This window comes from Arvicanthis niloticus, chromosome 19 (assembly GCF_011762505.2).
Source record: "Arvicanthis niloticus isolate mArvNil1 chromosome 19, mArvNil1.pat.X, whole genome shotgun sequence".
NCBI lineage: Eukaryota > Metazoa > Chordata > Mammalia > Rodentia > Muridae > Arvicanthis > Arvicanthis niloticus.
Window position 1 is genome coordinate 26,360,163 of NC_047676.1, and position 27,187 is coordinate 26,387,349.

At 40.6% G+C, this 27,187-nt stretch overlaps 1 protein-coding gene across 1 annotated transcript in view; it reads right to left on the reverse strand.

The window, feature by feature from the left end:
• Positions 1-8,016: 8,016 nt before the first annotated feature.
• Adamts12 (ADAM metallopeptidase with thrombospondin type 1 motif 12) overlaps positions 8,017-27,187 on the reverse strand; it is a 268,248-nt gene continuing 249,077 nt past the window's right edge. Inside the window, exons 22-24 of the mRNA XM_034523235.2 lie at positions 25,022-25,165; positions 19,552-19,711; positions 8,017-11,801 (exon numbers count right to left, since the gene is read on the reverse strand). Of these exons, the coding sequence (XP_034379126.1) occupies positions 11,623-11,801; positions 19,552-19,711; positions 25,022-25,165 (483 nt within the window). The 3' untranslated portion in view covers positions 8,017-11,622. The remainder of the gene's footprint in view (positions 11,802-19,551; positions 19,712-25,021; positions 25,166-27,187) is intronic.

Genomic DNA, 27,187 nt, shown 5'->3' on the forward strand with positions numbered 1-27,187 from the left:
TCAGTTGAGAATTCTTTGTTTAGCTCTGTACCCCATTTTTAATAGGGTTATTTGATTGTCTGGAGTATAATTTCTTGAGTTTTTGTATATATTGGATATCAGCTCTCTATTGGATATAGGATTGGTAATGATCTTTTCCCAATCTGTTGGTTGTCATTTTGTCTTATCGACAGTGTCCTTTGCTTTACAGAAGCTTTGCACTTTTATGAGGTCCCATTTGTCAATTCTTGATCTTAGAGCATAAGCCATTGGCGTTATGTTCAGGAACTTTTCCCCTGTGCCTAGGTATTTGAGGGTCTTCCCCACCTTCTCTTCTATTAGTTTCAGTGTATCTGGTTTTATGTAGAGGTCTTTTATTCACTTGGACTTGAGTTTTGTACAAGGAGATGAGAATGGACTGATTTGCATTCTTCTACATGCTGATCTCCAGTTGAGCCAGAACCATTTGTTGAAAATGGTGTCCCTTTTCCACTGGATGGTTTTAGCTCCTTTGTCAAAGATCAAGTGACCATAGGTGTATGGGTTCATTTCTGGATCTTCAATTTTATTCCATTGATCTTCCTGTCTGTCTCTGTACCAATACCATGCAGCCTTTATCACTATTGTTCTGTAGTACAGTTTGAGGTCAGGGATGGTGACTCCCCCAGAAGTTCTTTTATTGTTGAAAATAGTTCTCACTATTCTGAGTTTTTTGTTATTCCAAATGAATTTGCAAATTGTTCTTTCTATTTCTATGAAGAATTGATTTGGAATTTTGATGGGGATTGCATTGAATCTGTAGATTGCTTTTGGCAAGATGGCCATGTTTACTAAATTAATCCTGCCAATCCAGGAGCATGGGAGATCTTTCCATCTTCTGAGATCTTCTTCTATTTCTTTCTTCAGAGACTTGAAGTTCTTGTCATACAGATCTTTCACTTGCTTGATTACATTCACTCCAAGATATTTTATATTATTTGTGACTATTGTGAAGGGTGTCATTTCCCTAATTTATTTCTCAGTCTGTTTATCCTTTGAGTAGAGAAAGGCTACTGATTTGTTTGAGTTGATTTTATATCCAGCCATTTTGCTGAAGTTGTTTATCAGGTTTAGGAGTTCTCTGGTGGAAGTTTTGGGGTCACTTAAATATACTATTATATCATCTGCAAATAGTGAAATTTTGACTTCTTCCTTAAGAATTCTCAACTGAGGAAACTTGAATGGCCGAGAAGCACCTTAAGAAATGCTCGACATCCTTAGTCATCAGGGAAATGCAAATCAAAACAACCCTGAGATACCACCTCACAACAGTCAGAATGGTTAAGATAAAAAACTCAGGTAATAGTAGATGTTGGCGAGGATGTGGAGAAAGAGGAACACTCCTCCATTGTTGGTGGGGTTGCAAGCTGGTACATCCACTGTAGAAATCAGTCTGGCAGTTCCTCAGAAAATTGGACATAGTATTATCTGATGACCCAGCTAGACCACCCCTGTGTATATACCCAGAAGATGCTCCAACATATAACAAGGACATATGCTCCACTATGTTCATAGCAGCCTTCTGTATAATAGCCAGAAGTTGCAAAGTACCCAGATGTCCTTCAACAGAGGAATGGATACAAAAAATGTGGTACATTTACACAATGGAGTATTACTCAGCTATTAAAAATAATGAATTTGAGAAATTCTTAGGTAAATGGATGGAACTAAAAATTATCATCCTGAGTGAGGTAACCCAATCACAAAAGAACACACATGGTATTTACTCACTGATAAGCAGATATTACCCCAAAAGCTTGGAATAGCCAAGACTCAACTCACAGACCACATGAAGCTCATGAAGAAGGAAGACCAAGTGTGGATGCCTCGGTCCTACTTAGAAGGAGTAACAAAAATACTCAAGGGAGCAAATATGGAGACAAAGTGTGGGACAGAAACTGAAGGAGGGGCCGTCTGGAGACCATTCTACCTAGGTATCCATCCCATGTGCAGTCACCAAAGGTAGACACTGATGTGGATGTCAGGAAGTGCATGCTGACAAGAACCTGATATAGCTGTCTCCTTAGAGGTCTGCCAGAGTCTGACATATTCAGAGGCAGATGCTCACAGCTAACCACTGATCTGATCAAGGGTTCCCAATGGAGAAGTTAGAGAAAAAACTGAAGGAGCTGAAAGGGTTTGTGGCCCCATGAGGAGAGCAACAATACCAACCAACCAGAGCTCCCCAGGGTCTAAACCACCAGCCTGGGAGCACATAGTGAGGGACCCATGGCTCCATCTGTACATGTAGGGGAGGATGACCTTGTCAAGCATAGGTGGGAGAGGAGAGCCTTTGTCCCATGAAGGCTGAACACTGAGTGGGGGGAGAATTTGAGGGTAGGGAGTGAGGAGTAGGGGGGTAGGTGGGGGTACCTCCTCATAGAAGCATGAGGAGGGGGAATGGGATAGGAGTTTCCTGGATGATGGGGGGAATGGGGTAAGGGGATAAAATCTGAAATTTAAATATAATATCCAATAAAAAAAACTACAGAAGGAGAAAAAAAAAAGTTCTATGCTAGCTGTTCTTAGAACAAATAGTAAATTCCCTAGCATCCTTGAGCTTTGCCAAACAGTAATTTGGGTGCATGCTGAAGTGGTAGTATGCCTCCTTAGGCTGCTAGAAACCATTGTGGAGTTTGATTATAATGAGCAATGCAGAGGTTTCAATGCAGTTTTTACTGCTCCTCCTCCTCCTCCTCCTCCTCCTCCTCCTCCTCCTCCTCCTCCTCCTCTTCCTCCTCCTCTTCCTCCTCCTCCTCCTCTTCCTCCTCATCCTCCTCCTCTTCCTCCTCCTCCTCTTCCTCCTCATCATCCTCCTCATCCTCCTCCTCTTCCTCCTCCTCCTCTTCCTCCTCATCATCCTCCTCTTCCTCCTCCTCCTCTTCCTCCTCCTCCTCTTCCTCCTCATCCTCCTCTTCCTCCTCCTCCTCCTCCTCTTCCTCCTCATCCTCTTCCTCCTCATCATCCTCCTCTTCCTCCTCCTCTTCCTCCTCATCATCCTCCTCTTCCTCTTCCTCCTCCTCCTCTTCCTCCTCTTCCTCCTCTTCTTCCTCCTCCTCCTCTTCCTCCTCTTCCTCCTCTTCCTCCTCTTCCTCCTCTTCCCAGAGTCTCACACTATAATCCAGGCTTGCTTGGAACTCCTAGGGATCTTCCGGTCTCAGACTCCATAGTTCTGGCATTGTAGATGTGTGGCACCATCCTTAACTTTGGTGGAAGGATTTGTGTCAAGAGCTTTTGCCATTTTCAGCATCATGGGGAAGAAATAAGCTGCCATTCAGTGTTCTGAAGTGTCTTGCTCCACTGAATGCATATCCACATTAAGTGATGGCTATTCTTACAGCAATAAGCCTGGGACTAGTTTGTAATGCATCTGTGGCAGTTGAAACACAGGGTTTTTAAGTACAAATCAGTACTGTACTTAAAAACTGGGATGTTACACCTTTGGAGGCCTAGTCTGAAGAATAGTCATCAACAGACTACATGGGTTTAAAAAGGAAGACTTCCTCTGTTCAACTTGACAGTCTGCTCTTGCTCTAGGATAGTGTCGGGTCGTGAGGTCAGGGGTCTTAGAGTAGCAAAAGCAAATCACCAGCCACCAAACTGTTTCAGCTATATCAGAAAAGCTCAATTAGCTAATAGTGAGCCCCACAAGGGGGTTGTAGCACAAAACTGTGTAGTAGAGAAGGCCCAGCAGAGGTCTGCTGTGGGCTTCTCCCACTGGTTAGAGTCAACCAAGTCACACTACTGAATGCCATTGATAACTTCCACACAAGAAGCTTAAAGCAGAGGGGATATGCATGGTCTTGTGAGCAGTCTCCATGATGGAGGAAATGCTTAAAAGTTTCATAGTTTTAAATGAGTGCTTTATACTCCAGTGGCATAAAACCATTTCTCAAGTTAATGAATCAGAGCCGCTTTCTGCACCCCTGACCCCAGGACGTGGTTTTCATATCTCTCGTATGCCTGGCCTTTGTCCAGCATCCTTGCCTCTTGAGTAGAGCCGTCCTACCTCCACTTGTTCACTAGACATTCTCTCTGTGCCAGACATGGAGGGATTAAAAACAAAGAAGCAAGTCTTTGTTACAGATTTGACCGAAGTCCATAGTTTTCAGTGGTAGGACTGAGGCCGCGATCATTTCTCTGCTTCTAGTTTAGGCCAAACAGACCATTTCTTTCCTTGGCACTCTACAACTCCTTCAAGCACTGGAAAGGACTCGGGACAATGATGAGTATCAGGCATTAGCTGGATGGAACCTGGCTACTGGCTCATCCAACAAATCCTATGTGAGTGGACATCTTATGGGGACATTTTATTCGTAAGTTATAATAATGATTCCTGAAGGTTGTGTGGATGTTTCTGGGACCTGCAAAAAAAAATTGTACTAGCTCTAATGGGAGTTTAGCTTTATGTCTTGGGTCTAAGCAGCTCATAAAGTTTAACTCCCAAAATACTGTCTTTCATTTGCTAAAACAAGGTCACCTGCTTTTTCTGCTTTTTAATGTGGCCTTAATTATTTAATTATCTTGCTTTATTATAATATAAGATCATATCCACCTCCCACTTTCCTCCTCCAATTCTCCTTATATTTCTCTCCAACACATCCTGCTCCCAACCCCATGTTCTCTGTTTTCAAAAATAAAAATTCCATGAAGCCCCAATTAATACTGTCCATATGTGCATGAGTTTTGGGGCTATCTACAAGAGCACAAAAAACACACCAGTTGAAACACTCTCAAAAAAAAAAAAAAAAAACCACCACCGATTCTGCCTTCCCCAGCAGCTATCAACAGCAAGGCCTTTGAACACTTAGCTCCCAGCTGGTGGTGCTGTGTGAAGAGGGTGCTGTGTGAAGAGACTCAGGAGGAAGTATGACACTGGGGGTGGGCTTTGAAAGTAAAAATGTCTTGCCTACTTTCAGTCTGCCTTGTCTGTTTTGTTCTTGCCAGTCAGGATGTGAGCTCTCAGCTTCTCGTTCCTTCCATCATGCCTGCAGTCTACTGCCATGCTGTCTCTAGCCACATGGACTTTACCTCTTGGAACCTTAAGCTAAAATAAACTCTCCTCAAGGTTGCCTTTGTCATGTTGTTACATCACATCAGAGAAGTAATCAATCTACTGGCCAGCAGAATACCTTCCTCCACTATGAAAGCTAGCCAGCAGGCAGAAAGTTTCCTGACCAGTGAGAGATTAATTTCTCTGTGTCCTGTAGCTAAAGTATGTGGTATCTTCAGCAACAGGCTCTTAACATTTAGTTATGGTGGACGACCAGGGGTAATGATAATAGCCTGTGCTGCTTTGGGGACTTCTGGATCTGCCCTGACCAACAACTCATAAAGAGGTATCCTGAACCTTGCACTGAGATTTTCATTTAATGATCCTTGTCTTCTGGGAGTGACCATGTCCATCCACACATGGTAATTCTATTTTGTTTAAAGTTATATTTTGGAATGAGATTACTAACTATAGAATTTCAATAAGACTTTTATGCACATCCTTGGTCTTAATTAACCCACACACCACACTCTTCTCCACTCAGACTGTGTTCAATACCTCAACCCCCAACCTCAGGCTTCTTCCATATTGTATGACAGCTACTATCCCTTTAGTATATACTATTAATTGAATTGTGAGGTCATAGGCTTCCATATTGCTTTTATATACCCTTCCTCCAAGTTAGCTCCTCCCACTCTTCCAGTTTCCCCCATCTTCCCTCAATCTTTCCTGCTTATGCCTCTCTTTCTACAGTATTGGTCCTCTCTGCTTTTGTTTTGCCTATAATCCACTGTCTTGTCGTCCTTAACATAGCCCTCCTGTAATTTTATAAAGTACATACTGTGCCAGTCAGGAGACTAGGCTCAGAAATAAGAGAGATGTCTGTCAGTTGAGGTTAATGAGCCATGTGTTCCACTTTTCTTGGCCCCCCCGCCCCCGCCCCCAGTCCCCTTCCTCAGCTCAGGACACCTCTACGGGAAACCAGTCCTACAGCCATCCTGCTGCTTGCTACAGAGACTGGAGGTATGAAAGCTAGGAAACCTTATTCCATTAGCAACCCACACATATTCTTCAAACCAATGTCCCATTAGTAACGCTGGTATTTTGAGCTGACTAATTAGCTGTACTTTCTGTTTGATTAGAGACCTTAGTTGGAAGAGGATGATTAATTCAAAACCTTAGCATATCATTGTTTCTCCCTTCCTTTTTTTTTTCTTTTAGTTTATTGCTCTGAATTTAAAACCGAGATACCTCAATCCCTAGGCTGGCCCATGAGATCTGGGGCTAGCTCATGATTATAGTTCCCCTCTAAAGCTCTAAATTCTTTTCTTTTAAAATTATGTCTTTGATATTTCTTTGAGTACTTTAAATATACACACAGTGTGTTTTCATTATATGTATGCCTGGATCCTTCCTCTTAACTCCTCTCGGATCTAATTCCAACCTTTAGTTCCCCCCACTTCCTTTCCTTTTTATTTATCTATTTAGTTGTAGCATATAAACTTCCAATGTTCACTTCCCACCAATCTAAAGTATTTTGAATCCATGTGCAGTTTCTTTCTTTTGAGGTCTTTTTGATGTAGCTTATCAGTCTATTCCTGGGGTGTATATTTTAGAGTACACTCATTTTTATTTAGCTCCAATCTCTGTTACTAATTTCAAGGTGATGATTGTCTTAGCACAGTTTTTTTTTTCAGCTTTAGAGCAATGGATATTTTGAGATATGTTTGATAAAAAGGGCAGTAGCCATCCTGTAGGATGCCCAGCATCGTCGTCGACCTCCACTGACTAGATGGTGGTAGCATTTCTCTACTCCCAAGTGTGAAAATCAACACATTCCAGACATTGCTACATGTCTCCTGGGGAACAAAATCCCTCCTGACTAACAGTGCAAACTGTGCAGGACACAGAGTGTACCTTATTCATCCTATCAGGGCCAGGGAAGCCTTCCTAAGGGCAGAGACATTTGGCCAGAAATGGGAAAGGTAAGAAAGAGTTCTTACCTGGTGGTCAGATTTTTAAGGTACAAACAGGGAGGTACCCATAGCCACATTGACCAAACTTACATTTCCTACCACACGAAATACATTCTCAAAAATTCTAGGGGTTACCTATCTGGTCAGCTGACCTTTTTATTCTCAATGCTTTTGCTTATATGATTAGTAGATTCCTTTCTATATGAGCAAATTTCGTCTTTACTGCCTAAACTTAGCTCTGCACTGTCTTTGAGTAATGATTATCTTCTTCATATAAACTCCTCTAGGTGTGAGTTACCTTTTTAAAAGCATCACGTCTGTACTTAGGACATCAAGAGAAGAACTCGTATTATAAGCTGAGGCTCTGGCTACACTGGAATGAGTATTGTAAGGTATTTTAGGCATCACTTCAGATTATCATATTTTTTTTCAGTTGTTGCATGTGGTAGTTTGAATGAAAATGGTCCCCAATAGGGCCATAGGGAGTAGCACTGTTAGGAGGTATGGCCTTGTTGGAGTATGTGTGACCTTGCTGGATGAAGTGTGTCACTGGGGATGGGCATTGAAGTTTCAGATGCTCAAGCCAGGTCCAACGTCATTCTCTCTTCCTGCTGCCTGCTGATCCAGTTGCAGAATTGCCAGCTGTCCCAGATAGGTGTCTCATCACCATTTCTCCTTTCATACCCACATGATGATAATGGACTAAACCTCTTAACTGTAAACCATTCTAAATTAAATTTTTTTTTAATAAGAGTTGCCATGGACATGGTATCTCTTCACAGCAATCGAAACCCTAAGATGCTGCACATTCATGAGAATAAACTTAAGTTCTACTCACCTGGGTTATGACTCATTGCATAATGTACTTGTCTAGATTTTGAGGAGGATGGAATCTGGGAGGAGTGTAGGAGGAAGAAATTGATAGTAACTTCTTCCAGTTGCTAAACTCCATGGCAACACTGTGTGGGTGGTGAGTGTCTCACAGTAGGAGTAAATGAATCACAGGGAAACATCAATGAGTTTGGCCATTTATTGATCCCACAGAAAGACAGCCTATGATTATAATCTGGTTTTAATACTGAGGTACTCATCAGGTACATAAGGAGTGTGGGAATCAGCTGGTGATGCAGAAGTATAGAAATACTGGGGAGACAATGAGTTAACCATGGGTGTCATGGCATTATTTTAGTGGGCAATGGTAGGGAGAAATACATTTTCCCCATCACATTATTTTTAGTGACAGAGCTTAAAATAAAAATAGTTGAGTTTACAAAGTACTTGAATTAGCAACAGGAGTAGCATCAAACATACTGGATTGGCTATAGCACCAGGAAGCTCAAGACATGTGGCCTGTGTAAGTGGATCACTGTGGACTAAGCACCAGATAGGCTGTCCCAGAGCTTCATCTAGACGTGAGAAAAGAGAAAGCTAAGACTTTGCACTTTTCTAGGTTAGCAATATGTAGCTTTCAGAGAACTTCAGCTAATTGATAGAAAGGTAGGGTCTGAAATAATATAATTCCTCAAAATGTTTCAGATTCTTGATGGAGGTTGTTCAAAACAGACTTTCAGAAAGCATTGCATTGGAGAGCCAGTGAAAACATACTGTTTCAGGAAACCAGAAGGAACTGTCTGTGCTCTTGTTCAGGGAGACAGACCTATGACTAAACAGTTATTCCTACAGAGGAAAGCAATCCTTTGTTGCAGGATATGATTCATGATTTGAAGAAAGTATTTCTATTAAAGTTTCTAGGAATACTGTTCTCTTATGGCATAACACTCTTTTGATGTTCATGAATTAAATAGCCTATAACTTTTTGGAGAAGAACTAATTCTATCACTCTGAAAAGCAATGTAAACCCAACATGATGTATTTAAGCACAAGGCCCCATGGTGGACCTGCCTGTGTATCCAGTGTCTTGCTGAACTTGTTCACATCTTCAAGGAGTTAATGTGAAGGAAGATATGGATGAAATAAACCAAGCCTTCACATTTGGCCTTGTGAAGACACTATCCGGCTCTTGCTGTCATTGTCATCCTGCTAGTCAAAGTTCTAGCATCTCAAGCATTAACTATCCATGGATATACTGATAACCCACAGCAGAGCAGCTGACTGATGACTCCTACAGCAAACACAAATGGCACACACCATAGGACAGTCTCACCATAGTAGGAAGAGGATGTCCATGATGCATGGTCAGAGGCCTATTTCCTGTACTTGAGAAACTGGAGAAAGATCTAGAATGAAGCACCTGGCCAGACACTTCCCACCGACTCATAATGTGCTCTACTATATGGGCCCCAAATGACATGGTCTACATTTTGCATTGGGAAATCTGGCCTACTTTAGTTTGTTGAGGTCAGCAGAAATCCAAGTTTGTTCCTGAGTTTCATATGCCTGGTCATGCCCAGGACTCTGGTGTCATGTACTTTTCTCTAGAACAGTACCAGTTTAACTTAAACTCAAATGGCTTACTAATTAATACTTCTGAAAGCCTGTACTACTAGTCTTTGCAAAATTCCTCATGAGAAGGTCAAGTTTCCCTCTACTTTTTTCTCCATTTATGCCACTAACAGAATAATCTAAGTGTTTCTCTAAAATAGCTATTTCACCAGAGATTGTCATTGGCCAGCAATGTTTTCATGTAAAGACGGAATGCAAGAAGGTATACTTAAGTACACATAAATTCCCTGGCTTCAGTAAATGTGTATTTTTCTCCTATTTCTGGTATACCTTGAATTTTATCCAAATCCCAGTGTTTTATTTTCCACAGGAATTGATCATAATAATACATACTAGTGGCTTGAAAAAAGTTTAAAAGCACATACTATATAATGTTACGTTCATGGCCTCAGGACAAATAAAACTGGCATTGGCCAGCAACACCATCTTACACAAAGCGTATGTCGATCTGGAAGTGTGTAGACACCTAGCCATTCACATGACTATTTGTTAACATTTCTGCTACTTCTCACACCTTCTAGGTATTAGCACCAAGTTCAATAGCACCATTCTGCTGAATGGATAGATAACTACAGGGAGCTGTGAGGTATTGTACTCCAGAATAAAGACAATTAATGTATATTGGTGCATAGGTCTAACGTATGTGATCCATCACCGGAAGGCACACATTGCTTCCTATCCTATCAAGAGCGGGTTCTGAAGTCTTTCCCCAGGGCTTGAATCTCTCCACCTACTTATCCTTTCTCTCTGGGTTCAGGCTATAGGCTCACCTGGAAATTTGCTCCGAGTTTGTGCTCACAGCCTACTCTGACTTCAGTAGGAGTAATGTCTAAAATCAGCATGCTAACTTCTATTTCAGTGTTTTGGACCCCCGTGACTTGCTTGCTCTCCACAAGGTAAGTAAGCCTCCATTTTTGATTCCGCATGTGTGTGTATATTCATGCATGCATGTGTTGCTAGAGACCAAACTTGAAGCCTTGCACAACTGTGCTAAATATGCACTCTACCCCAGCTTTATCTCTCTAATTGCAAGAGACTTTTAAAAGTCTCTAATGGACACACTAAATAGGTCATCTTGCCCACTCTTTAGAACTTTTTTTTCTTCTAAACTATAAATTTCTACTAAATTCCTAGACTTGGTACAATTTACCTGATTTTGAAAAGTGATTTAACCTGTAACTTCACTTGTTCTCTCCGGAAAGAAAAACAAGGTGTATAGATAGCCACAACCCTAGTTGTAGCAGTTTTTGTGTTACATCTTCCTGCACAGGGATGATGGCAGGATCTGAGGTCATGACCCTGATAAGGACAGGGTAGGAGAAAGACTGGCAGACTGGAACACACATTTGTTCTGTGACGAGCTGACAAAGCCAGGGAAGTTTGAGGAACAAGGACCACACATTTTCTTTCTTAAGCTAGTGAGAAGTTGATTTCTGTTCATTGGTGGGTTTTTTTTTTTTTTAAGACTTTTAATAGAAACTGAAGTAAATTTAAAAAAAAAAAAAAAAAAAAAAAAAAAAAAAGACTCCTTGATCACCAATCCAATCCCCCTAGGCTGCATCTAATGTCTGTGTCTCCTTAATCTCAAATCTCCATGGTTCGTTCCAAACGGTTCTTGGTTTCCAGTTGTGAAGTCCTACAGGGATGGAGAGTAGACTGAGCACCATAACCAGCATTCTCTTCCTGTCCTTATTGACTACTGGACAGATGTTCCTAAAAACTGCCCCATGACTTTTAAACAGCGGCTACCCAAGGTACCCAAGGAGGATATATTCACAAAGACAAATTTAAAAGATTATTTGCTTCCTGGGTAAGTGTGGCTGTTTCTTGAGACTCTTGAGGTAGTTTGGAAAAACTGGTCTCTTATTTTTATCTTTAAAGGGGGGGGGGAAGACATATTTTTTACAGACTTGCCTAATCTGGCACTTTCCACAGGAACTCATCTCAACTGCTGCAGCAATCTCTGAAATACTTTATCTTCCTATCAGGGAACAGCCGGCCCCAAGCTTTCTGTGAGGAACACTTTGTGGCTAGATACACACATTGCATTTTGTTTTGTTATGACCCGAAGTTGAACCTAGAATGTATGAAGTGATATGTTAGTGAAGTGACTGTCTGGACCAGGTTCTTGGGTATCAGGCTATGGAGGCTGATGGTGGCTTCTCTCTGAACCTAGAGCGTGTCACGATTTTGGAGCAACTGCTGTTTTCTTTGCCTCTGGGTATGGATGCTCTGCTCCTGTGGACATGAGAGACAGCACTGGGCCCTCACTGATGGCACAGAGCACTTCCTCATGGATTTTAGTGTCTGGCAGAAGCTGGTTGAAAGTCTGTCCTTCATGCAAGTTAAATCTGTGGGAGAAGAGAACAGTAAGAAATAAATCCATCATGGCAGTCAACACAGAGATCCTCAACTGGTCATCACCCACAGAATGAGAGGCTTCAGACTGCTCAGCCTTCAACACATCATCCTCATACATCTCACAGACCTTCCCACAAGGCTCAGAGATATTTGAGGAGGAGTCAGAGGGGTAGCAAACAGGAAGGAAACAGTGGTTTCTTGACACAATAGGGCAATTGCCCATTGAGTTCACAGTATGGTAACAGCATGTGCAAACCCTGTGCAAGCTCAAGTCAGAAAAATACCTCAGGGTAGAGACAGAAAAAGGACATTAAATCTCAGCTTGAGCTGAGGAGCTATTGACTTCCATAGCTGTTGGAAAAGGGTCCATTTCTTTAATGATGTGATGCCTCATGGTTGGGCCACATGCTAGGGTAGGATCCCAATTCAAGACTAGTCGGATGTGGGGATACAGCAGGATTCTGAAACTGTCATCAAGGGCAAAGTTAAATTCAAGGACAATTTGTCACACACACACACACACACACACACACGTATGCACACTCACACGTGAGCTCACACACATCCATTTCTTTGGAAAACTGCTGGGCAATGACAAGAAAAATGCCTGCAGGTGTGACTTTGGGGGGAAAGTATGATAATTCTGCGCCCTTATGATCTCTAATGCTGTAGATAAGGCCTGGCACTCCCAGTAACCTCTGCTCTACCCTTTAAACACACCAAACTAGAAAACAAAGTTGTTTCCTTTCTCTTTTTTGTTCCACTAAAAGGAACCTTCTTTTTTTTTTCTTTTCGTTTTTTAACATGGAACTTTAATATATCAGTAATAGCCCTCAAGAAAAATGTTTCTACCAACAGATATTGTCCTATGTCCACACATTGTCCTGTGTAGACAGAAGAGTCAGCAACTAGAAATTAATATCTTCTTGACTTTAAACCTGTCCCTTTTTTCTGCTCTGTATTTTTTACTTTCTGCTTATAAAGACACACAACGCTTTTTATTCCCTTAGAAATTATTTTGCTGACTGTGATCTTTGTTTATCCGGGAAGAAATGGCTGTCCCCGCCAGCTTTGTGAATCCTAATTTTATTTCATAAAACATAACATAATAAAATATAATAAGATGAAAAAATTATCATGTCAAAGTTGGACAGGAAAAAAACCAACAGAAGGAGAAGAGCCTAAGAGAAGAAACAAGCATTAGAGAGACACTTGTTCACTCAGGCAACTCAAAGAAACACTAAACGAGAAGTCATAAATACACATTCCAAAGACCTGGTGCAGACCCTTGCAGGCCCTGTGCCTGCTGCTTCAGTCTCTGTGAGTTCACATAAGCTTTGCTCACGTTGACTAAGAGGGCCTGCTGAGAATCGTATTTTGTGTGTAAGTTTGAAATGCAGTTAGGAAAAAGGAACATAAGGAACATAGAATGATCTTGGAATCCCCAACTTGTCTTTATTGTTGAATCATTCCTTACTCAGAACCCCTTAACTTAAGCTTATTATTAAAAAAATCTGTCTCTCCTAAATGACATAGAAAACTTGTTTATATTTCTAAAGTTCCAGAGAGTCCATGATTTGTCTGAGTTCTACTACTGTAAAATATACCTTATCTTCATCTCATCTCCCATGTGCACACGAGAGTCACAAGCACACATTGGGGCAGAGCTGTTCATCAATAGGAGATATAGATATAGATATGATATAGGTATAGATATAGATATAGATATAGATATATTTTTGCCTGTAGAACAGAGTTCACAATGAAAACTGGGAAGTCATATAACATCCCAAGTTTCTTAGCATCTAAAGTCCTTGCTGGTAATAAGTCAGAAAAAAATGCATGTTGAGGAGTTCTTTGCTACATGTTAATCTTCCATAACTATGTTAGTTCTCTGGAATTGCTATAAGCAAGGAAAAAGACAGAAAAAATGTGAAGGCTTGGGGCTTGCCTCCTACCTTTCCACAGTATTTCTTTGGGCCATGCTGGCTCACACAGATCCCTTCTGTCTCAGTCTCCCAAACCTGGGTTAGTATTGTGTCACTTGTTGAATCAAATGATGGGTGGGCCTTTTCTCCTGAAGGTTAGCATGGCACCTTAGTGAGGAAGTGTGTGTGATGATATGAAGAGTCTCTAGGAGGCCTCAGAAGTCTGAAGTGCCCGCTAGTTGAAGTACTACCCTCGCCACAGCTGGATCAGTAAACAAGGTGCATGGATATAATTATGACACTACTTCAGACAGAGGCCTTCTGCAGCAGAGGACACTCTTCATGGAACATGACGAGTGCTGTCCTTTTGAGAGGAAAAGACAAGAGAAGAGAAGACAAGAGAGGGTAGACACTCACAGAGAAGACAGCCAATTTGAGAAACAGGCACCAAGAGGGAGGATATCAGAGGTGTCAATCAACAGAATCACCTGTGAGCTAAGGACAACCAAGCATTGCTGGAGAGCACCACAATTTAGAAGGGAATGCATGGACCTGGAGAAAACTCAGTCTCAGATTTCCAAACTGCAGGCATTTAAAAGAATAAATTCACGTTGTTAAGCCCCACAGTGTATGGCAATTTATTGTAGTAGTCACAGGAGAATTAATACAACCTTCACTGTTAGCAACAATAATGACAACAGAATTAATATTATCTTTAATTATCTTTAATTAATATTATCTTTAATTATCTTTAAGGAGATATGCTTGATGTGTGCTATACGGATTCATTCTCAGGGGAGTTATTTGCAGGGACACCTGTTCTTCCCTTTAAAAATTTTTATTTCTCTTACTTTTCCTTCCTCTAAACCCTCCCATAGACCCCTTCCATATTTTCCTTCCAATTCATGGCCTATATATACATATATACATATATACATATATACATATATACACGTATACATGTATACATGTATACATGTATACATGTACACATGTACACATGTACACATGTACACATACATATACATACATACATATATACATGTATACATATATACACAGACACACAGACATACACATACACACATACATACACACATACACACATATACATAAATGCACACATGCACACATGAACACATGCACATAAATACATATACATATATGTATATACATAAATATGTATACACGTATATACATATACACATATACACATATACACATATGCATATATACATGCATGTATATAATAGATAATTGTTGTCACATTCCTAAATATATCCTGCTCAGTCTGTATAATGTTACTTGTATGTATGTTTTCAGGGCTGACCTTTTTTGCATTGGTCAACCAATTGGTGCGCTATTCTCTGGGAAAACTACCTCTCCAGCTCTCAGTTTTTCTCAGTTGCCTATAGGTCTTTGTGTAGAGCTGAAGACTTGTGTGTTTGTCCATATCCATATTAGCATGTCCATTGAACTTAAGACTTGCTCAACAAGAGGGTAACTGTGCCTGGTACTAGAAAGCTAACAAACTACTCAGTGTTAATGAAATTATGGCTATTAGAGGAGAATCTACAACCACTAACTTACTAAACCAGAATAACCACTAATGACAACTTACAAACATTTGCCCTGATACACACAAATAAGTGTAGTCTTCACCCCTCATAGAGGAAGCTTCTATTTCCAATAGTTAGAGACCATTGCAGAAATTCACACTGAATCAAAATCCAGAATTGCAGAGCCCAGCTCAAATGGATACATCTACAAAGCACTCCCTTATTTAAGGCTCAGGGAACATTGCAGAAGAGGGGGCCAGAAAGATTTTAAGAGGCAGAAGATCAGAGTTTGCTGTGAGATCAAATCTCCTGGTAATATTAGAAGGTACACCCATAGAGTGTCACCAACATGACAGTCCAAACATGAGATAAACAAAGATGATACCAATATTCTTCTCTTAAAAACCGAGGGCTCCAAAGAAACTAAGCAACCCACAGTAACACGTAGCTGGAATATGGTGCCATCTCAGTGCTTCTAAAGCTTTGCCCCCAGGAGAATGAGTCTCTTGTGCTGGTGATGCAGAATTGGGGGATTAACTTAGACAAACAAGTATCCCATGCCCAGAACAGTCTCATCTGCCCTAAAAGAGCCCACTTGTCACATTATGTTAATTTCTAATGACTTAAGAGATTTACTTAAGCCTGGTTATGTTGCCTGATTTTGAGAACCCAGCTTGTCAGAGTCCTGAAAACACCAGCTTCTGGAGTCTTACTGTTTCAGAGAGGAGATCCAGAAGCAACTGTAGAGGACAGAGAGGGCTGGTGCTGGTGGTTTGTTTCTGGTCTATGTGTAGCAAGTCATTTAGGCAATGACTGTGAACCTCACATCACAGCAGGGCTAAATTATACCAGTTCTCTTCAGTATTGTAAAACAATGACGGCTTCTGTTTGTCAGCCAGTTGGAGCCCAGCCCTGAAGTACACACAATGCTTGTAATCAGGGGCAGCTTGGACAGCAGATCTCAATTTTCCTCTGTCTATTCAATAGCATGCTTGGATATTTAAAAAGGACAATTATCTGCCTGTTCTCCTACAGGCAGCTGGGTCTAAGTTGATGAAACTGTGTTCTGCCCATGAAAGGACATTTCAATGTTACTGACAGTTTCCATAAGACTAGGCACTCCCTGAAGACCGGGACATCTTAGACACAACACTCAGCACTTGCAAGAAGTGTCTTCTGATCAACAGTGTTTGTAGACTACATGAAGGAATGAGTCCTACCCAACTGGAAAATTCAGCAGAACATTTGCAGACTCAAATTTTGGGTTGTTATATTACTATTAAATCTTTTGTGCTCCTCATCACTCAAACTGTACAGGAAGAACAAAAATTATAACAAAACCCTGGGATGTGGTCAGAAATATAGTGGTGGATGTTTGCCTAGCATATGGAAAGACCCAAGTCCAACTTTTTTTTTTTTTTTTTTTTGGTTTTTTGAGACAGGGTTTCTCTGTATAGCCTTGGCTGACCTGGAACTCACTCTGTAGACCAGACTGGCCTCGAACTCAGAAATCTACCTGACTCTGCCTCCCAAGTGCTGCGATTAAAGGCGTGTGCCACCACTGCCCGGCCTAAGTTCAACTTTTATCACTACAATAAATACAAATAAAATTAGGTATACTAATTTTGATAAAAAAACCAAGCCCATAGCTATTTGTAAAAGGTTTTATAATATGACTATGGACATGGTAGTTTTAATTTAGGTTTTAAGTTACTGAAATTTAAAAGAATGAGTGTAACTTCTTACATTTTGAGGAGATGCGGGAATCTCACAGCTAGCTCTAGCTTTTACAGCTCTCTGGTCCCCTCTGCCACAATGAATAGAAGAAAGAAAGGGAGGACTCAACCCTAGGACTCGACCCTATACAAAGAACTACAGGCAACTCCAGAATACTGAGAGCCAGAAAAATAGTCTTCTCTAGGGAAGAGAAAACCAACTGCTTATCCAATACCAAGTGGTCAGTCCTGAAAATGTATATATACAAGTGACATTATACAGACTGTGAAGGTTGGAAATATATATTTAGATACACACACACACACACACACACACACACACACACATTACAGACACACACATACTCACACACATACATAACAACAATTTAAAAATTGTGGTGAATTTGAAAGAGAGCAAGGGGTGTACTTTGGAGGGTTTAGAGAGAGGGAATAGAAGGAGGAAACTATGACATTATATTAACCTCAAAAATATTTTAAAATTCAGGTGGTACATAACAAAAGTAAAATGTCCTGTAGGAAAGTAATGTATCTTATGTGAATTCATACTAGGTCTCACATGATGTATGTCGGGTACGTAATGTGATGCCTAGATAGCAAGAAGACTAATATTGAATGGTTTGGTTTCAAAGCTTCTTGGTATATAAGGCATTAGGATAGGTGGTTGGCTCCTTAAATCAAAGCGTTCTTTTGCAACTGTTCTTTCTTGTTGCTTCTCCATGAGTAAGCATGAAGCTAGTAATTAACTTTTGTTGCCCTGATCATTACTGATGATGGCAATTCATTGTTATTTATATCAATTGCCATGTTAGTCATCCATTCAGTGTGAGATTTTAAGATGAAAAATATACTCTTTACATTTAGTTCAGTTTTTAGTTATTATTTTATTGTCCAGCAATAGAACAGTTAAGAATAATCTCTCTCTCCCTCCCTCTTTCCCTCCCTCCTTCCCTCCCTCCTTCCCTCCCTCTCTCCCTCCCTCCCTCTGTTTTTTCTTCCTTCCTTCCTTCCTTCCTTTCTTTCTTTCTTTCTTTCTTTCTTTCTTTCTTTCTTTCTTTCTTTCTTTCCTTCTCTTTTTCTTTCTTCAGTTTTTAAATTTTGAGAATATAGTTAAAACTTTTCTCCCTTCCCTTTCTTCCCTTTAAAACCTCCTATAATCCCTCCTTGCTTTCTTTCAAATTCATGGCATTTTTTGGTTAATTGTTATTATATGTAGAAATATATACGTAAATACATATGTATTCCTAAACACAACCTGTTCAATCTGTATACTGTTACTTGGCTGTGTGTTTTCAGGCTGACCACTTGGTATTGGATAGCCATTTGGTGTGTTAAAGACTGTTTCTATCACTCTCACCATTTCTCAGTTGCCTGTAGGTCTTTGTGTATGGTTGAGGCTTCATGAACTTTTCCCATCAACTTTGACAAACACCTAAGGCTCAGGAACAGTGTAGAAGAGAGGGCAGAAAGAATGTAAAGGCAGAACAGGGAGTTTGCTGTGAGAGTGTGTCTTCTAGCAATGTCAGAAGCTACACCATAAAGTCTCACCAACGTGACTTCCTCAGCTTGAGCTGAACAAGGATGATGACTTTGGACATGCAAGAAGCAAGCACTCTTATTACCTGTACATCTCTCCTTTAGATACTTCAACAGCTCCTTTCTGCCTCAGGAGGAAAAAGTGCAAATCTGCCCACATAATTCCAAGCTTCTGTCCTTTTTAGCTTCTTTAATTCCAAGATACCCTGACTCTTAGAAAGAATGTTCACAGACTACCAAAAGGATATCTTTGTCTTTAGTATGGAGCTTTAAATGCTGGGTAGCACAAGAGATTCATGTACTGGGCCATCCTGGCTGTACCTGTTTCTTTTTATGTTATGCTTCTTCCTGTCCCTAATTGTCTTCTCTGAGATTATGTCCTTAATGAATCTCATATATATATGATATATATATACATATATATGTATATCTCATATATATATGTGTGTATACACACACATATATACACATACATGTATACATATATATATATATATATATATATATATATATATATATATATATATATATGTGTGTGTGTGTGTGTGTGTGTGTGTGTGTGTGTGTGTGTGTGTGTGTGTGTGTATCTTCACTTCCGAGGTTGCTTCTGGGCAACCTGACAGTATATTTAGATTTATAGATCAATCTGTATTTGAATAGATTCCTGAAAAAAGGCTAGAATATCTCTCAGACATCTACAAAAAAAAGTAATTCTTATCTGTGTGGGATGCCATCAGCATAAATATGGTCTGAGATAGAAGATCAGGTGTACAGATAAAGAAATTCATTAAGGAATTAATCAAAATATATTAAATCATGTCACTTGCTCTGAAAGCTGCTGTCCAGCCTCTTCAGTATCAAGATTTTCTGTTCTGCAAAGGGGCCAGAAAACTATCCTCAAGCTGAATCATGAAGGAGGACTTATATAACGCTGTCTCTACCACCACAGCCCTGCTCTGCCTGAGCAACCCTGTCACCTACCAGCACTCTTTCTGCAGGCTTGCTGGTTGCATTTTTGGAATTCTGGGGGTCTGACTTGGTGGTCACAGAGGCACTGGTCTTGGTCTTCAGTTGTATTGTTTTCTGAGGGGATGCAATAAACGGTCCTCTTCTGAGAGCCACCGCCACAGGAAGTGGTACACTGAAAGACACAAAAAGGGACAAAGTTCTTCCCCAGGACTACCAAGGGAGCAACCCACCACAGTCAACTGAGAGATAGTCTACATTCCCATGAGCCCATTGGAGCTAAGCTCACTGTGAGACCAAGTTGTAATAAAGTACTACACTGCCATAATTGAAATCCAAATCAGTCCAAGATGTGAGTTTAGGGGGAGTTCTGCATTAGAGGCTGTTGGAATGACTATACCTGTATGCTAGTGAGTTCTCTGTAGAATGAGTTCCTTTTCCCCCATTTGAGAATGCCCTGGTGCTCCTATGGCACAGCTACAGCATTGAGGGTTAGTCAAAGTGGACCAGTTAATTTCTTCCTTGGGAATTTGTAATGGACACACAGAAAGAGATTCCATTTTAGAGTAAATGATGCAAAAGAGAGTGTGGTTAATGGTTATCCTTCCTACCAATGCCATAGAGAATAAGAAACCAGATTTTCTGTTCCACCATGGCAAAGCAAATGGGATGGAGCACACATGTTGGGAGGAAAGAGAATGAAAGATGGTGTTTATAGGGTTTATTGCCTTGATTTTAACAAAAACTCTCAACCCAAGCATTCATTTTGATATCATGAATGTATGAGAAGCATTCACTTTGACATTATGAAGACACAATGTGAACCATAAGGACACACACACACACACACTTCCTTTTTTTGTTTTGTTTTTGAGACAAGGTCTTGGTATGAAGCTCTGTTGGCCTTCAATTTATGATCATCCTTCCTCTGGGTTCCAGGTACATGCCACCACATCAAGCTTTATTTTAAGCTTCGTTACGTACACACTGCAGCAGTCTTAAGAACATTCTCAGGGTATACTAAGCATCTGTTGAGCGTTTTCATCTTAGCAAACTAAAATTGTATTTTTTTTTTTTGAGTCAAACGGTAAGCTTTTCTTGTTTCTAAATATGCAAAATTATCTGAGCAATTAAGTTATATTTTATTGGCATAAAGTTGTATTGTGATCTCCCTACACTGTCTAAGGATAATCCACCCACTGAGTTCTTAAATAAGTACCAGAAATAGAATTCACATTGACACATTCCTATAGAATTTTAAATGAGAGAGCTCACGTGACACTCTGATTTGATACACTAAGTCTGTAAATCTTTGGAGATGTATACAACTGCAGGCTGTTACAACTGTAAACTTCCTCACAGGAAACACTCATTGAACAATGACTTAATTCTTATTTATCGTTGGCTTTCTTTTACTTAACATTGATAAATTTAAAAAAAAAAAAAAAACCCTTTTACACAATTCAGGTTTTGTTTAACAAAAACTTCCTGTATTCATCAACATAGACTCTAAAGTTGATTCTTAAATAAAACGTCTCTTAGAAAATGGTTTTCATGAGGCCCTTGGATTTGATCCTCAATACTATAGGAAAAAGAGAGGGAGGAAAGACAAATAGTTTTCAGTGCAGGCTTTGTAACATGCCTGTGAAGCCAAATTGTAAGGAGTAGTTTTCCTGTGGCCACAAACATCTAGTTGAAAGCTGACATCATCATCACAGAGCACGGACTGAGGAAGACTTCAGCCATTTAACCAAAAACCTGCGCAACTGAATTTCTTTAGTCGAATGGCTGTTAACTGAGCAGCCAATAAAATCTGACTAAAATTGTATTTTTAAACAACTTACCACCTTCCATCTGGACCCCAGCTCTTGGCAAACACCATCGTATCTTTTTGATGTCCTTTGACCTCTGTAGGAATCTTACTAAGTAGAAGTAGACAGTAGCCCATTTGTGACTAACTTACTTCAGTTAGCATAATTACTGCTAGTTCATGTATGTTACAGTGTGTAGACTTCCTTTCTAAGGTAGAATAATGTTACATTATGTTTGTTCCACATTACTTTTACATTCATCCACTAAGGGACATTTATGCAAGTTCCATGCTTTGGCTACTGTGATGCACATGCACACTTATGTTTTCAATTTACAATGATTTGTTATTTGCTGTTTGTTTGTTTGTTTGTTTGGCTTGTGGGAAAGGTGTGCATTTGGAGTTAGCCAGCTATCCTCAGTGTACATAATCCCCATCTTGTTGGCAACATCCAGAGCATCATAAGGAGAAGCCGGCTGAACAGATACCTTCTCTTTGTCAGGTCTTATTAGGGGATTGGCTTTGGCCACATTCGTGTCATAGAGTCTCTTCACAGCCTGCTTGATCTGCTGCTTGCTGACCTTGACATCTACAATGAACACAAGTGTTTTTCTGTCTTCAATCTTCTTCATGGCTGACTCAGTGGTCGGGGGGTTGGGGGGGGGGGAATTTGTTGACAGCAGAGTGGTCAAGCATGTTTCTTCTGAGCATGCTCTTTCAAGGGTACTTGGACTGCCTCCAGAGCCACAGGGGCAAGTGCTGCTGGTCGTTGGGTGATGTGTAGATCTTCTTTATGTAGCTGTGGACGCCCTTCACCACTACCTTCTGGGCTTTCAAGGCCTTCACTTTGACTTTGGGAAGGGTAGGAGCTTCCTTCTTTTCTTTTGATGCCATCTTGGTGAACAGTGGTTTGTTATTTCTTAGACTTATCTTTCATATATCTTGCTTATATATGAGCAAATATTCTCAGAGTAGGACAAGTTTCCCATTCTTCATGCCTCACAGCAGTGAGCATGATGTTCAACAAATGTCCACCGACTGACTAGCTTAAAAGGTCACTAAATGGGAAAGCCATTAAGCTGAAAAGAATCCATTTGCCATTTGAAATATGATTGGAGACTCAGGACACTAGATATGAGAATTGTCAGACAGGGATACTATCAGTCAACTCTTAGCACCAAACCTCACTCTTCACAGAGACTTCACAAGTGACAGGATGGCAGATGTGACTTTTTATTCATGTCTACTAATCTATTTTATTTTACTGTATATAAAGCATGAAGCATAACAGTGAGCGGCATGGGGGGGACCTCTTGTTTAAATGTAAAAGTCAGAATTTTCTGTGACTAAGTCTGAATATAATTTTAATCAAATCTTCCAAAATACTGGCAAGAAACAATGAAATATCTACTCAGGTAAAACATTCCATATTGATAAGTCTGTAATAAAGGCCATAAGGAAGAAAAATAAAAAATAAACAAACAAGACGATAAGAGAACCCTGGACTAGCATTTTGGGAATTTGAGATTTCTGTCTTTCTGATGATCATCCTAGATAATATAATCCCCCTTTCTTTTTCTATATCTGTAAGATAAGATTGTTGCAGAAAGACTAAGTGTATCAGTTTGGTTTCCTGTTACCATGGCAAACACTGACCACAGCCATTGGGGAAGGGAAGGCTTTACAGTCCACCATCTAAGGAAGCTGAAGTAGGAACCAGGAGGCAGGAATTGAAGCAGGAGCCGAGGAGGAATGAAGACTCCTGAATTTCTCTCCAGCTTGTTCAGTTACATAACTGAGACCCACCTGCCCAGAGGTGTGAACGCCGTCCACATTAATCATTAACCTATTTCCTAGAGAACTCAGGTCTGATAAGAATGAACGCTGGCAAAATTTGTCTATGGGATATGAAACTTTTATCCCCTCCATAATTAATGGTAGGATAATAATCTTTCTCTCATTTATAGTTTAATTATTTTGTTTACTTCACCATCAAACAGGCTGGCCATCTGGCAAACTGCTTTGTGGGCAGAAGAAAGGTCTAGACTCACAAAGTCAAACTAAGCCTAAGGCTTCAACATGTGACTATATTTAAGTCTAAGAAAAGAGCCCGAGGGCTTACGCATCAAAATAACCTTTCCATAGGCCTTGAGCATCTGGAATATTTTTGTTATTTGATGTTTTCTCCTTTGAAAGTATTTTTTTCTCTCTCTCTTCTAAACTCCATATAATGAACATGGACTTCCAGCAGCTATGAGGCAACTTTTGACAGAGAGACCTGGAAGTAGCATACAGGGAAAGAGCAATGAGAGCAGAACTCATGAAAACATGTGACATATCAGTTACGTGTAAACACATGACATGACAGGAATGGAAACACCTGGCATGTCAGGTACAAGTGGTGAACATCCGCCATGTGTCCAAAGCAAAACTGGTTAGTGAAGCGAAGGTGGAAGGGCTGGAGAGATGGCTTAGCAGTTATGGCTCCCACTCTTTCAGAGGACTCAAGTTTGGGTCTTAACACTCTCATCGGGTGTCTTACAATCCAGCTCTAGAGATTCTGCCCTCCAAGGGCACTGCACTTACGCTTGCACACCCATACAACATGCATGCAGGTGCATCATTTAAAAATAGGACACCATTGCTATAAAGGGGGAAATGAAAAAAAGATGGTTGGGAGAAATTCACTGGGAATCAGGGAAGAAGGGCAGCCCAGAGGAAGAGGGAAGAGGGAAGAGGGAAGAGGGAAGAGGGAAGAGGGAAGAGGGAAGAGGGAAGAGGGAAGAGGGAAGAGGGAAGAGGGAAGAGGGAAGAGGGAAGAGGGAAGAGGGAAGAGGGAAGAGGGAAGAGGGAAGAGGGAAGAAGAGCGGGGATAAATAGCACTGAGGAGGTTTGAAAATGCCACCGGGAATTATATTATTTTATACTTACCTAAAATTATAAATAATCAATTAATAACCACGTGCACATATATCTATATAATGTAATTGAAATTGTGCCACTTGGAGTAACAAGTCTCTCTTCAAAACCATAGACTGTATAACAAAATCCTCACTGCCAAGCATGGGAAATCTTTCAGCTCAGGGGAGTGCAAGTGACCTTCTCACACAATATAGACTATTGCTGTTGCCCGGGTGCCTTTCAGAAAAGGAAGGTAAGATCCTATTGCTGAAGACAACACACACTTTGGATACAGGACTTAGAGGAATAAGTCTGGGACCAATCTGAAAGCTTCCTGCCTGAGGACTAGCTCCCATGATATCAGAGGAGCTCTGCAAGCTGACAAGGGAGGAGAGCAATCAATACTCCTATCTAATGTAAAGCCTGTGAACCACAACAATGACTAGCATAACCCGTGGCAGATTGGTGTGCCTGTACCTCACTTTCCACAACCTGCCTGTCTCACAGGATGTCTGCCATAACTAGAAACACAGGTGAGATGCCTGCCCCTAAACCCACACCAGCTGGGACCCCCCCAACTCCCAGAGCCTAGCAAACATGGGATCTATTCCATTCTCCCTGAGCCCTTACAATCTGTATCTCCATCTGAACTGTCTGCCCCTGAACCCAAAAGCCAGTCTGTCTCCCAGGAAAGTTAGAAGATTTTAAAAATGTGCTATAAAATTTCTTTATAGAAAGCCAAGGTAGAACAAAGCATGTATAACCAACTCTTACCAGCTCCCAGTTCCCAGTGGCCCAATGACAGCAAAGGTGTCTGTTGCAGGGCACAGTAGATGCAGGTCTTTTTGTCCAGTCACAGAAGCCTCCTGGGCAAGACACTCCTCTCTCCTGAATACCGCCTCCACAGGACCTAGAGCACTGACACACAACACAGGCAGTTGGTAAAAAGTCAATAATAGAGGGAAACTTTTTGCTCTCATTTTAACTGTGTGCTAGAGAATTTTGTATTTATATGAGAACCTGGAGCATCTTCGTAGGTTCCTTAAAGGAGTGTTTTTTCAGTATAGATCATAGGTTAACTGCTCTCACTCCTAAGCCCAGAGGTGAGATCACCACTTTTGTTCCAATAACTGTCCAAAGAGGGACCCGCCAAAAGTGCACAGGGTAGAGGAACAGGGGAGCAGCTGGGGACAGAATCCTTTTGGTCTCCATCTGTGCACGGGAGCTAAGGCTGTCTCACAGCCTTCCATACCCAAATCCTGCCCAGGAGAGAGCTGGTCTCCCCAGGAGTGCTGACACACCTAAGATCACAAGCTCATGGGCCCACAAAAGGGACAAGCTCCAGTCAGAGACAGAAAGACCAACTAACACCAGAGACAATCAGATGATGTGAGACAAGTGCAAGAAGCTAAGCAACAGAAACCAAGGCTACTTGGCATCATCAGAACCCAATTCTCCCACCACAGCAAGTCCTGAATACCCCATCACACTGGGAAGGCAAGATTCAGATTTAAAATCACTTCTGATGATGATGATAGAGGACTTTAAGAAGGAGATAAATAACACTCTTAAAGAAAATTGAGGAGAACACAGATAAACAGGTAGAAGCCCTTAAAGACAAAACACAAAAATTCCTTAAAGAATTACAAGAGAACACAACAACCAAACAGGTAAAGGAATTGAGCAAAACCATCCAGGACATAAAAATAGGAGTAGAAACAATAAAGAAATCACAAAGGGAGACTACCCTGGAGATAGAAAACCTAGGAAAGAGATCAGAAGTCATAGATGCAAGCATCACCAATAGAATACAAGAGATAGAAGACAGAATCTCAGGTGCAGAAGATATCATGGAAAACATTGACACAACTGTCAAAGAAAATGCAAAATGCAAAAAGCTCCTAACCCAAAACATCCAGAAAATCCAAGACACAATAAAATGACCAAACCTAAGGATAATAGGTATAGAAGAGAGTGAAGATTCCCAACTTAAAGGGCCAGTTAATATCTTCAACAAAATTATAGAAGAAAACTTTTCTAACCTAAAAGAGAGAGAGAGAGATGCCCATGAACATACAAGAAGCCTACAGAACTCCAAATAGACTAGACCAGAAAAGAAATTCCTTCCGTCACATAATAATCAAAACACTAAATGCACAAACAAAGAATATTAAAAACAATAAGGGGGAAAAGGTCAAGTAACTTATAAAGGCAGACCTATCAGAATTACACCAGACTTCCCACCAGAAACTATGAAAGCCAAAAGATCCTGGACAGATGTCATACAGACTCTAAGAGAACACAAATGCCAGCTCAGGCTACTATACCCACCAAAACTCTCAATTACTATGGATGGAGAAACCAAGATATTCCATGATAAAACCAAATGTACACAATATCTTTCTACAAATCCAGTCCTACAAAGCATAATAAATAGAAAACACCACACAAGGAGGGAAACTAGACCCTTGAAAAGGCAAGAAATTAATCTTCTTCCAACAAACCCAGAAAGAAGATAGCCACACAAACATAATTCCACCTTGGGATTCTGTGGCTGTGCATATGTGTATATGGATTCAGGGCCACTTGACCAAGAAGAAGGAAAAGAGGGTAATAAATTAGGATGGATTGGTGATTCTCAGACCAGCAGTGTCACCATCATCTCATAGAGAAGATACATTGTATATCAGAGTTTCCCATGTGAGACCCCCTAATTAGACCTTCCGGGGATCATCCCAACCCTCTATGTGTTGACAAGATGATTTTGAAATGTACTAACATTTGACTACCACTGATGGAGAGATGACATAGCTAAAATACATTGGCTCATTAATTAGTCTGAGATGTCTGCCATTTCCCAAATGGGCCCAGAATATTCTCAGGTTAGAAAGCCATTAAATAGAGCATTACGACAGGTTAATGGAAACATCGAAAGGTGTT